At 42.7% G+C, this 13,449-nt stretch overlaps 1 protein-coding gene across 1 annotated transcript in view; it reads right to left on the reverse strand.

The window, feature by feature from the left end:
- Positions 1 to 13,449, reverse strand: part of INTS4 (integrator complex subunit 4) — a 105,304-nt gene that overhangs the window by 31,394 nt on the left and 60,461 nt on the right. The window contains exons 12-15 of the mRNA XM_062196764.1: positions 10,143 to 10,285; positions 7,775 to 7,890; positions 6,421 to 6,554; positions 3,473 to 3,630 (exon numbers count right to left, since the gene is read on the reverse strand). Coding sequence (XP_062052748.1) covers positions 3,473 to 3,630; positions 6,421 to 6,554; positions 7,775 to 7,890; positions 10,143 to 10,285 — 551 coding nt within the window. The remainder of the gene's footprint in view (positions 1 to 3,472; positions 3,631 to 6,420; positions 6,555 to 7,774; positions 7,891 to 10,142; positions 10,286 to 13,449) is intronic.

The raw sequence follows: 13,449 nt of genomic DNA on the forward strand, positions 1-13,449 counted from the left end.
AGAAAACTGTCAAGGACAAAACCTCAATGTTTATTTAGGTGGGATGACTCAAGAAGCAGAGCTTATTCTCCCGGGCTCAGGGCCAACAATTCATTTAGTAGCCTCTAAAACTAAGTAAATTGGTGAAGGAGAAGAAAAAAAGAGTATGACTGAGGTATCACTTCACAAGTGATGCAGCAAGGAACAGGATCTTGGCTCACAGAGCCGAGGACTGTCCACAGCTTATGAAGAGGCAGGACACCTTTTCTGTAAAGGTCAGAGAGTCTACATTATGGGCTTTACCAGACAAATGGTCTCTGTGGCAACTACTCAACGCCCTATCGTAGCATGCAAACAGCCACTGACAATACCTGAATGAATGAATGTGGCTGTCTTTCAATCACATCTTACTCACAAAAGCAGGCAGCAGACCATATTTAAAGCACTGCTTCTGTCACACCGCAAACACTCAATAAATATCAAATATATGACTGAGTAATAGAACAAATAATGGTGCTAAAATCACTTCATGTGTTTGAAATCTTTATTGTTACTGATCATAGTGATGGTATCACATGAACACTTCATCACTTAGAATATCACTGAGCCTTAGCCTATGTAGCCAATGCAGCTTCTTCACACTACTTTGCTTTCTTTACCAGGTTCCAACTTGATAAGGATTTGTGTCATTCCAATCATTATACAACAAGCTTTCACTCTTTTGAGTTTTGTATCATTACTGGCAGTATTGCCTCCAATAGTTTATGATATCAAGTCCACAGCAGTATTCTCTTGTCAGACTGCAAAAGCTTGCTCACTGGGACCTTGTGAACTTGCCCTGCTAGCGGCCCAGAGCCACTGGAGGCCCTGCTGCCAGAGTAGCTGAAGGAACCTCAGAGTGGGAGAGCCCCTACACACCTCTGTGCAGCCTTCCCAGAGCACAGCAAAGAACACACCCCTGGAAGCAGTGCAGGAGGCTACTTGTGCCCTTGGTGCCACCCACAATCATATACACAGGGGCAGGCATTCTCATCCCAGCTCAGTCTGCCCCATGGCACTCCCACGGGAGCCTAGAACAGGCTGTGACATTTTATAGGGTTAGTGGATTACCAGACTATTCATTTACTACTCCCAATCCCTCACTCCCACCAATGTCCAACTAGTTACCAAGTCTCCTAATGAGTGATCTAAAACACACAGAAATTTGGTACTTGGGCTATGTGAATCTGGCTTCCTCACACATATTCCAATCTTCATCTAATGTATCTTCCTGGACTGCATTGGCTGTGAAGTTAAAAACTGCATTTCCTTTGGAGGCAGGAGTTGTGGTACAGCAGGTTAAGCCAACATCTATGATGCCAGCATCCCATATGGACACCGATTTGCATCCCAGTTGCTCCACTTTTAATCCAGCTGCCTGTTAATGTACCTGGGAAAGCTGCAGAAGATGGCCCAAGTGCTTGGGACTCTGTACCCACATGGGAGACCGGATAAAGCTACTGGCTCCTGACTTCAGCATGGCTGGGTCAAACAGTTGCAGCTATTTGTGGAGTGAACCTGTGGATGAAAAATCTCTCTATCTCTCCTTCATTCTCTATAACTCTATCTTTCAATAAATAAATAAATAAATCTTTAAAAACAAATAGAAAAACTACATTTCCCAGGCTCCCTTGAGCTAATTTCCACATGTGAACCATCAAACAACCAAACACAATCTCCCAAGTTTTGCATAGGGAATGAATTTAAGTGGGAGACAGAGTACAAGACAAGGTTGTGCAGCCAACAGCTAGATCACTAGCATCCTGACTCAAAGGTAGCTTCTTCATTATAGAAGGAATACCAGCTCTTTTGGTGGTCTAATAAGTTCTGTAAATCATTCCTAGAAATTCAACCTGGACTGCATCTTCAGCCTTCCCAATTATTATGTGAGTCATATAACATACTGTCACACATTTTTCTCTGCTGAAATTAGTAAAAGCCTTTTTTTTTCCCTACAAATGAACCCTGAGCAATAAACTTGCCTAAGGACACACAACTATTAAGTAGTTGAGCTGACACTTGAACCTTCATCAATCTACTTTGAAAGCCCCATTCACTCAATCCTAAACTGCGCCACTGCAGCTTTGCAAGGAGACCATTCTCCCTCATCTCCTGGCTCTTCAGAATTTTCCCCCATTACCTGCACTACCAGACTCACAAGCTCAGTCATCATTTCGTACTGGGTCTTCTCTGCGAGGCATCCCTGACCACTACCACTTTGATGAATCACAGTCGCATGTTTCTCCACAGCACTAAACTTCTCTCCACTGTAGCATTTAGTCCATCAGTGATTTCTCACTAGGTCTGTAACACACACTGAGTACCATGAGAACAAAGGCCATTTTGTATTTCCCTCTCTCCCTGGCATTTGGTCTATTAGAATAAATACAAGGTTAATGTTGCAAAGTGAAAGAATGAGTAACTGACATGACCTAACATAATGGGGTCAGTAATGTGAAGGATGGTGCAGCAGAACTGCTTCATAACACATTAAGATGCAGCAATGGACAGAGAGGCATGAGTTAAGTAGAAAGCACTACTCTGCACCGCCATACTGTCTATGTCCATCTTGCTTCCATGGGCTCTCTAAGGGCAACACCCTATCTGGCGATCTGCTTCCAGCATATAGCTTATTTCTCAGTATGGAATAAAGTCATCCAGTCAGTGAATGTGGCTGATAGGAGACTTCTCAACCAAGCTACAAATAGTAACATATTTTTCTATTGTTGTAAAAACAAACAGTACTGCTTTTACTAAAGGCAAATGGGTTTCAATTCTTTTCATAGCATTCAGATCATTCTAATAAAGTCAGGCAGAGCCTGTTGATTATTCTTCAGTATTTTTTTCTCCCCTTCATCCTGAGTAAGAGTCATCAAATATTAACCAGGCATCAGTTACCCAAAATAAAGACTACATCTCACTTAAGTTCTAACCTATGGGATGCAAATAAAATTAAAGTGTGCAACGTTTGGAGTGTACCTAACAAGGGGTGGGAATGGAAATGATCCCGTTTCTTGTCCTTTCTTTTGTCCCACAGGCAGGAAAAGAGAGATTAGACTTTGGAAATTTAGGCAGAAGCCAATTCGTGCAGAAGATGGAGACACAAGAACAAGCCTACATTTACAATGGTCATCTCAGCATTTTTCCTGTCTATGAAAGAGAATTAAACTTTCCTCCTAATAAGCCACTGTTACATTGCTTTTCTGACATCGATCCTAACTCATAGACAAGAAATAAAATTTTAAAGTTTCTTCTGTACTAGTCAAAGAGTTTTTTAAAAAAATACATTGAAACCACACTCAGACCCAAATGGCCATAGTTCCTAAAACCATGTGGGAAAACAGGCCAAAAGTCAGAAAATCAAGCCTAACAACCAACACCAGTATTCAAAACCATTCAAACAGAGCAGGACAGCAATGCAAACTCAGAAAGAGAAAAGGGACGGTTGTCATACCTGATGGTGAACTCTAGCAGCTCCTGGGCACCCTGAGGGTCCAGGTGCTGAAGACTATACACTCTTTCCAGGCTCTGCTGCAGGAACTGCTGGGAAGGGTCCTCATGAGGAGTGATGCTGGGGGAGATGGCTGATGACAACACTTTTCTACCTGGTAACTAAGCAAACAGTGGGATTATAATGCTATCAAGTTTCATCGCTCAACATTTGGTAACACAAAGAAACCACACAAAATGAAAGCCAAACAAAGCAAAGGGGAAAAGCCTAGGAGATGTTGTAAATAACCTTTTTTCTCTTCCTCTGCTACAGTCTGGAGGAAGGGGGAGAGAGTGAATGCAAACATGAACTACCCAACACAGCAACGGCTGCCAGAAGAAAGAAACAAATGGTATATGTTTTAACCATAGGCATGGAATAAAAATTAACCCACTGGTATATTATTATATATATATATATTTTTTTTTGTTTTTTTTTTTTTTTGACAGGCAGAGTGGACAGTGAGAGAGAGAAAGACAGAGAGAAAGGTCTTCCTTTGCTGTTGGTTCACCCTCCAATGGCCACCGCGGCCGGTGCATCGCGCTGATCCGAACGCAGGAGCCAGGTGCTTCTCCTGGTCTCCCATGGGGTGCAGGGCCCAAGCACTTGGGCCATACTCCGCTGCCTTCCCAGGCCACAGCAGAGAGCTGGCCTGGAAGAGGGGCAACCGGGACAGAATTCGGTGCCCCGACCAAGACTAGAACCAGGTGTGCCGGCGCCACAGGTGGAGGATTAGCCTATTAAGCCGCGGCACCAGCCTATTTTTTTAAATATTTATTTATTTATTTATTTGAAAGTCAGAGTTATACAGAGAGAGAAGGAGAAGCAGAGAGAGAGAGACAGGTCCTCCATCTGCTGGTTCACTCCCCAATTGGCCACAACAGCTGAAGCTGTGATGATCTGAAGCCAGGAGCCAGGAGCTTCCTCTGGGTCTTCCCACATGGATGCAGGGTCCCCAGGACTTGGGCCATCTACTACTGCTTTCCCAGGCCATAGCAGAGAGCTGGATAGGAAGTGGAGCAGCCGGAACTGCAGGCGGCGGCTTTACCCACTACACTACAGTGCTGGCCCCCATTGTTATATTATTTTTATCTTTAACTCATGGACGGTGACAATTTTTATTCCCAAAGAAGTTTAGGTGGCATGCTATACAAATGTTTTATATGAAGATAATTATAAATCTTGTACTGTTAAAAAGTAGTTTCCAGGGCTAGCGCTATGGAGCACTGGGTTAAAGCCACCGCCTGCAGCACTGGCATCCCTTATGGGTGCCTGTATGAGTCCTGGCTGCTCCACTTCCGACCCAGCTCTCTTCTATGGCCTGGGAAAGCACTGGAAGATGGCCCAAGTCCTTGGGCCCCCACACCCACGTAGGAGACCTGGAAAAAGCTTCTGGCTCCTGGCTTCGGATCAGCTCAGCTCTGGCCATTGCAGGCATTCGGGGAGTGAACTAACAGAATAGAAGACCTCTCTGTAACTCTGTCTTTCAAATGAATAAAATAATCTTTAAAAAAAAAAAAAAAGTGGTTTCCTGGACAAGTGTTTATTATCCTAGTGATTATGATACCCATATACCTCATCAGACTACCTAGCTTTGATACTCAGCTCTGTTCTCCAGCTTCATGCCAATGCAGGATCCAAGGAGGTAGTAATACTTTAAGTAATCGGGTTCCTGCCACCCACATAGGAGACCTGGATTGTGTTCCCAGCTCTTGGCTTCAGCCCTAACCCAGCCCCAGCCATGTGAGCACTGAACAAGTAAATGGGAACCCTCTGACAGTCTGTCTTCCTCTCTCTCTCTCTTGTCTCTGCTCCTCAAATAAAAAAAATTTTAAAGCCTCAATTATTACAGAGAGAGAGGAAAAGACAGAGAGAGGTCTTCCATCCATTGGTTCACTCCCCAATGGCCACAATGGCTGGAAGTGGACTGATCGAAAGCCAGGAGTCTTTCTTCCTGGTCTCCCACGTGGGTGCAATGCTGGCCCCAATAAAGTTGAATAGGTTTATTAAAAAAAGAAAAAGTGGGGGCCACTGTTGTGGCATAGCAAGTAAACCTACTGCCTGCATTGCTGGCATCCTGTATGGATGCCAGTTTGAGATCTGGCTGCTCCTCTTCCAATCTAGCTCCCTGCTAATGCACCTGGGAAAGCAGCAGAAAATGGCCCAAGTCCTCGGGCCCCTGAACCCACCCAGAGGAAGCTCCAGCCATTCACGTCTTTGGGGAAGTGAACCAGCACATGAAAGATTCTCTCTGTATTTTTGTGTACCTCTTTCAAATAAATAAATAAATCTTTAAAAAAAAAAAAAGGAAAAAAAAGTAGTTACCTTTCAAGAAAGGGATGGAGAAGAAAGAGAAAACAGGACTTCTTTTTTCATTTCTAATCTTTGGGAAGTTTACATTTTTAACAATATACATGTATTATTCTAAATGAAGTCATCTGGTAACATCTCTAAGCAGGGATAAATTAATCCCCACCACACAGCATTCACTACATATTTGCTATTATTAACATTATGATTCACTTAAAAATGTTTTTCTTTACCTCTAGGTTTCAAGAAAATAATAAAGCTCCGGTTATTTAAAAAAAATAACACTTGATGAGAATCATGGTTTTATGCAACTGTTAAAATATGAATCCTTAGTCTAAAATACAATCTGTTACTCCAAATTCTTTTTTCTTACCCATCATCATATAATCTATACCCAGATTCAATTAAAAAATTGAATCTTCTTAAAAGGTAAAGAACACAGAAATAGAAGTACAAAACAATGACAGATCATCCAAGAAAGAAAATTGAAAGAACGAGCTTTCAAAGGATATATTCATATAATCTGCTTTCTGCTATTAACCACAAAGCAACAAAAATAAAAACAAAAACAAAAGAAATGACATGAAATGTTTTCAGCATACCCTCAAGGCAGGAACAAGATGAGAAAGACTGTCTCGGAGGTAGGCATAGTGCCTGAAGGTATGATCTGAGAACAGTGCAGGCATTGTTGGACAGGTTTTGGCAGCATTGAAAATAAGAACCAAAACTGCAATGTCTGATAGATCAGTTGGTTAAGTCAACCTGAAACTATAAGAGATTCAGTTTGGCAAAAGTGCAGTACCTCCACTTTCTACTCCCAAAATCCCCTTAAAAAATTTAGACTATGATTTTCTAATAATCAAAAAAATGGAAATTCAAACAATGAGATACACTTCCCAGTTGCACCCACACTCACAATTAACAAAGGTTTTTAAAAATCATGCCCGAAGCTACTGAGAACACCAACAAATAGAAACTCAACACAATGCCTATCTAAGTATATAATGGTACAATCCCCGTGAAAAAATAATGTACCACCAGGTAGCTAAAGTCATGACTGGGGGCCCACATTGTGGCATAATGCCAGCATCCCTTATGGGCCCTGGTTCAAGTCCCAGTTGCTTCACTTCCAATCTAGCTCCCTGCTGGTGCACCTGGGAAAGCAGCAGATGGCCCAAGTACCAGGAGACCAGGAGAAAGCTCCTGGCTGGCTTTTATCTGGCCCAGTCCTGGCAGCTGCGGCCATTTGAGGAGTCAATCAGCGGATGGAAGATCTCTCTGTGTCTCTTACTCTGTCTCTCTCTGTAACTCTGCCTTTCAAATAAATGAAGTAAACCTTAAAAGAAATTTTTTAATGACTGTTGAGTAGTCTCCTATCTCAAAATATACCCTGAGTAAATAACCTAGTATCACAGAACCATCTAATATAGAATCAGAGATAAACTAAATACCAGAAACAGGAGAATTATGATTCAGTGTGGTTTTTTTTTTTTTCCCCACAGGCAGAGTGGACAGTGAGAGAGAGAAAGGTCTTCCTTTGCCGTTGGTTCACCCTCCAATGGCCGCCATGGCCGGCGCACTGCGCTGATCCGAAGCCAAGAGCCAGGTGCTACTCCTTGTCTCCCGTGTGGGTGCAGGGTCCAAGGACTTGGGCCACCCTCCACTGCACTCCTGGGCCACAGCAGAGAGCTGGCCTGGAAGAGGGGCAACCAGGACAGAATCCGGCGCCCTGACCAGGACTAGAACCAGGTGTGCCGGCGCCGCAGGCGGAGGATTAGCCTACTGAGCCGCAGCGCCGGCCCCATTCAGTGTGTTTTACCTACTTGATAGGCATTTAGGCAATCCATAAAACTCAGTTGAAAACAAAACAAAACTTGGACTTCTCTAGCTGCACTGCAGAAAGACGCCCAAGTCCCCTGCCAAGTCAGCAGGGCCCATCCTGAGCACAAAGGATACACGCTGGATCATCCATATCTGGTTCAGCTGTGTCAAAAAAAGGGTGGGTGCTCAAGAGCTCTGGTACCAAGGGAAGCACCAACGTTGGATGCCGACTCCCCAGAAACTTCAAGCACCTGAAACAAACAAATAAGAGCATACTTCAGTAAATCAGTAAGTGCTTTAGAAAGGACCAGGAATTGGAACTGGAAAACCTGATTCAGAATCAGAAATTTTCAACTATCCATGCTTACTAATTCTATGACTTCAGATAAATCATCTAATAATTCTGGATCTCAGTTAACTCATCTCAAAAACTGTAGTTATCTCAAAGATAAAGGAGCCAGTATGGCAGATTTTCTTGATTGCTTAACAGACGTTTCCCTCATCTTCCTTGCCAGAGGAGCCTTGACTTTCAGGCAAGCAGCAAAGTGCCCCTGGATATGATGCCTCATGCAAAGACTGAACCCCTCAGTTGAAGCCCTCCATGGAAAGCCCCTTCCCATTTTCCAGTAACTAAAGTCTGCCGGGGAGCTCCCAAATAAAGAGAAATGTGTGAAAGAGAATGTCTCTTCCTTTCTGTCTCTAGACACTGCCTTCCAAGAGAACAGCAGAGAACAACCAGGGCCCTAACTCTTAAACTGTTTAATGATCAACCCTAAAACCATCTCATTTCTTGTGATACAAAAACAATCACATCTTATTGCTTAAGATATCTTTAATCAGATTTTCTTTTACTTGTAGTCAAAAGCATTACAACTGATAGCCCAGATGAAGCTCTGAAATAAGAGATCTGTTCTGGAGGCTGGCACTGTGGCATAGTGGGTAAGCTGCCACCTACAATGCCAGCATCCCATATGGGCACTGGTTCAAGTCCTGTCTGCTTCACTTCCGATCAAACTCTCTCCTATGGCCTGGGAAAGCAGCAGACTATGGCCCAAGTCCTTAGGTCTGAAACCAGGAGTTTCTTCTTTGACTCCCTCATGGGTGCAGGAGCCCAGGCACATTAGCAGGGAGCTGGATGGGAAGTAGAGCAGCCAAGACTCAATCCAGCCCCTATATGGGATGCCGGCACTGTAGGTAGCAGCTATACCTGCCATACCACAGTGCTGGCTCCTATAAATCATCCTGAAAACCAGTAAACTATATACAACTGGAGTATTTTTATCACATAAGATCATTTAAATATGAGTAATACCATAGCAAACTTTTTTTTAAAATGTTCATTTATGGGTCCGGCGCTGTGGTATAGTAGGCTAAGCCCTCAACAGCATCCCATATGGGCACCAGTCCTAGTCCTGGCTGCTCTTCTTCTGATCTAGCTCTCTGATATGGCTTGTGACAGCAGAAGATGGCTCAAGTTCTTGGGCTCCTGCACCTGTATGGGAGACCCAGAAAAGCTCCAGCTTTGGATCAGCTCAGCTCTGGCCATTGTGGCCATTTGGGGAGTGAACCAGCAGATGGAAGACCTTTCTCTCTGTGGCCCCCACCCCCACACCCGTAACTCTACCTCTCATAAATAAATAAAATCTCTTTTAAAAATGTCTATTTATATTCATCTACCTGAAAGGCAGAGAGACAGAAACAAAGAAAGATCCTCCATCCATTGATTCACTCCCCAAATGCCGAAACAGCCAGGACGAGGCCAGCCAATGGCAGGAGTCTAGAACTCCATCCATGCCTCCCATGTGGCTGACAGGGGCCCTGGCACTTCAACCATTATCCATCATATCCCAGGATGAATTAGCAAGACGTTGGATCAGAAATGGAGGTGCTAGGACTTGAACCAGCACTCCAATATGGGATGTGGCATCCCAAGCAGAGGTCTAACCTGCTATGATACAATATCCACCCTCATAACACACATTTTATATTACACATGTGCAAGTAGTTCTTCAAATAGAAGTTAACAAATAGTGTTAAGAGCAAGACTGTAGTTGGTAAAGCTAGAGGTGATTGGGGGTAAAACTGATTATGAATTTCCAGCTGTGCATGAAGTGCTGGCCTGCTTCCAATCTCTATAATAATGTTGGTAGTCCAGTACAACATGCAAAATAGACAAAGGCATGATTAATACTATTTAGAAAAACAGGAGATCCATTTGATTCATCTCTGTACCTCTAACACCTACCACAGGGCTTGTAGCACAGTCATCAGCACATAGTAGGCACAGAAGATTTATTAGGAAAATATTAATCAATAATATTATGTGCTATCCATTTTAGGAATCAGATTCCTGAGAGTTTCGTTAGATTAATTCAGGTTTCTAAATTATTGGGAAATTGAGGGCCATACCCTCAATTTGTGACGATTCACCAAATAATGTTACTATTAGACATTTACCACATTATGACACTCGGTCAGTATATGGGGGAGAGGGAGTCCTTACTTCCATATGGAGTCCCTATCCGTAGGGTACTTGGTTAAGTTTTTTAGCAGCTCCACCAGTGCAAGATGAATCCCTTCTTTAGTTGAAACATTAGTACAGCACAAGAGTTCATGAAGAGCCTCTCTAATATCTCTGGATGAATCCTTAAAAAACAAACAAACAGTTAGCAATGGTAATAGCAGTCACTTTAATTAGCAAAACCAGCCTTCATTCACCATCCCTTACCCCCAACCACCTTCTCATTTAGGGCAGCCAGGTAACAAAGCGTTCAGAAGTTTGCTGGCTGACATTCCTGAAAAGAATCTCATTTTAGTCATTAAGAATAGGGCCAGCTTTGCTCTCTTTTGCTTTTTAAACTTGTTCCTTTCTGTTTAGAACTCAATCATGATGTTGAAGATACAAGAGCCTCCTTGAAACTACAAAGGACAGGCTAAGCAGGTCAAAGAAAAATGAGAGACAGGGCTGGGGTTCCTCAACTTTCTTGAACAGCTATCCTAGCTCCCAGAATGCCTAGATTTAGACTTCGATTAAATAGGAAAAATAAGCTATTATACGGTAGACTATCATCAGACAGTCTGTTAACTACAGCAAGACACATTCTACAAAGTTTTATTCAATACAATTTGTTCTATCATTCAAAAAAATCTGCTAAAATTTTTACTGGCAACAGGCACCACAGAAAGTGTTAGGATACTATGAATACAATTAATATCACATGAAATATAATAACAACCGTAATTTCAAGTCACTCATGGTATAGGGAGGAACAGGGATGCAGAACACTGTATTTCAGGATGCAGTGACAATGTATAGGATCACATATGTCTGAAAGGGTCACAAGAAAACTCAGAAATAGTAATGCTATCATTGACTCTTAAAAAGTAGGGGCCGGCTCTGTGGCGCAGCAGGTTAAGCCACTGCCTGCAGTGTCAGCATCCCAATGAGCACTGGTTCGAGTCCCAGCTACTCTACTTCCAATCCAGATCTCTGCTATGGCCTGGGAAAGCAGTAGAAGATGGCCCAAGTCCTTGGGCCCCTAAACCCACATGGGAGACCCAGAAAAAGCTCCTGGTTCCTGGCTCTGGAGTAGCACAGCTCCAGCTGTGGGGGCGAATTGGGGAGTAAACCAGCAGAAGACCTCTCTCTGCCTCTACTTCTCTCTCTGTGTAACTCTTTCTTTAAAAAAAAAAAAATTTATTTATTTTATTTGAAAGGCAGAATTATAGAGAGGCAGAGGCAGAAAGAGATAGAGAGACAGAAAGGTCTTCCATCCGCTGGTTCACTCCCCAGATGGCCACAACAGCCGAATTGTGTTGATCCAAAGCCAGGAGCCAGGAGCTTCTTCCAGGTATCCTCAGGGGTAAAAGGGCCCCGGGACTTGGGCCATCTTCCACTTTTCCCAGGCCACAGCAGAGAGCTGGATCGGAAATGGAGCAGCCGGGACTCAAACCGGCGCCCATATGGGATACTGGCACTGCAGGCAGTGGCTTTACCCGTTATGCCACAGCATCAGCCCCTGACTTTCAAATAAATAAATAAATGTTAAAAAAAAAAAAAAAGTCAGTGGGGTACCAGTGCCTGTGGTGAAATGGGTTAAAGCAGCTGTCTGCACTGCTGGAATCCCATTTGGGTGCTGGTTTGAGACCCAGCTGTTCCACTTCCAAACCAGTTCTCGGCTATGGCCTAGGAAAGCAGTAGACGATGGTTTAAGTACTTGGGCTCCTATACCCCATGGGAGACCCGGAAGAAGTTCCTGGCTCCTGGTTTTGGATCGGCCCAGCTCCAGCCATTACAGCCATTTGGGGAGTGAACCAGAGGATTGAAGATATATATATATATATATATATATATATATATATATATATATATATATATCTCTGCCTCTGCCTCTCTATAACTCTGCCTTCCAAATAAATAAATAAAGGGAGTATTAATAGCAGCCATGATTCCTGCACCCCAGAAATTTAGTATCTAGGAAGGGAGACAGATATGCACAAGGACAAAGAGTAATAATCACTTCATTGCTCTTAAGGAGGAGTATAGAAATTAGAATGAGAGCACAGAATGAAGATTCTCTCAATTTTCTGGGAAAAAGGAGCTGGTGGATCAGAAGGCTTCAGAGAAGGTGACAAGTGAGTTCAGACATAAAGAATTCATTCATTTCTCCAGGTATTAATCCATTCAACATTTATTAAGCACTTCTTAAACATTCAAACATCTATCAAGCACCTATATGTGTCAGGTACTAGGGATCCAGCATTGATTAAAATCAAATCCAGGACCTCAAAAGTTTCATTCAAGTAGGAAGACAAAAATAAATACAGTTGTCCCCCTATATTCTCAGAGATTGGTTCCAGGACTTCATTCAGACACCAAAATCCACAAATGTCCAACTCCCTTATGTAAAATGTTTTCATGTTTTAAAGAGAGCATGAAACCTACATGACTAGAGTTGAAAAAACAAAAAACCAATAGTAAGAGATGGCATCAGAGAAGTAGAATCTGCTTTCAACATCTCCTGCTAACCACACCAAAATAATTAGAAAAGGTCCCCAACAGCATCTTTATGCAAATAAAATGGACACACATCAGTCCTAATCTTACTTGGGATCTCCAAAGCAGTTTTTGCTAGTTTTGCAACTTTTTTTTTTAAAGACTGATTTATTTACTTGAAAGTCAGAGTTACAGAGAGAGACAGAGACAGAGAGGCAGAGATCTTCCACCCACTGGTTCACTACGCAGATGGCTGCAAGGCCAGGGTGGGGCCTGGCTCAAGCCAGGAGCTTCATCCAGGTCTCCCAAATGTGGCAGGGGCCCATGCTCTCCTGAGCCACTAGCAGGGAGCTGCATTGGAAGTGGAGTAGCCGGGAATCAAACAAGCACCAAAATGGCATGCTGGCATCATAGGTGGTGCTCTAAGAGCTACACCACAATGCCAAGGTCTAAAAACTTTCTAATGTGTACACTTTGAAATATACATAAAAGTAGAATACATTACCCAGTTTCAAGAACTGTCAACTCACAGTCTTATCTACCCCTTTACCAATTCCTCCCAATCAGATTAAAACCAATCACAGAAACTATAGTATTACATTGGTTAATACTTCCAAAAAAATCTTTAAAAAATAAAAATTCTTTATAGAAAATTAAAACACTGATATCATGCCTAAAAATTTAAAAATTCCTAATATTAAATATCAAGTCATTACTCAAATGTTCCTGATTGACTCAAATATTTTGTTTTAGTCATGCTCCGGATAAAGTCCACACATTGCAATTGGATAATATGTTTCTTAACTACTTTTCA

This window comes from Lepus europaeus, chromosome 7 (genome assembly GCF_033115175.1).
Source record: "Lepus europaeus isolate LE1 chromosome 7, mLepTim1.pri, whole genome shotgun sequence".
Classification (NCBI taxonomy): domain Eukaryota; kingdom Metazoa; phylum Chordata; class Mammalia; order Lagomorpha; family Leporidae; genus Lepus; species Lepus europaeus.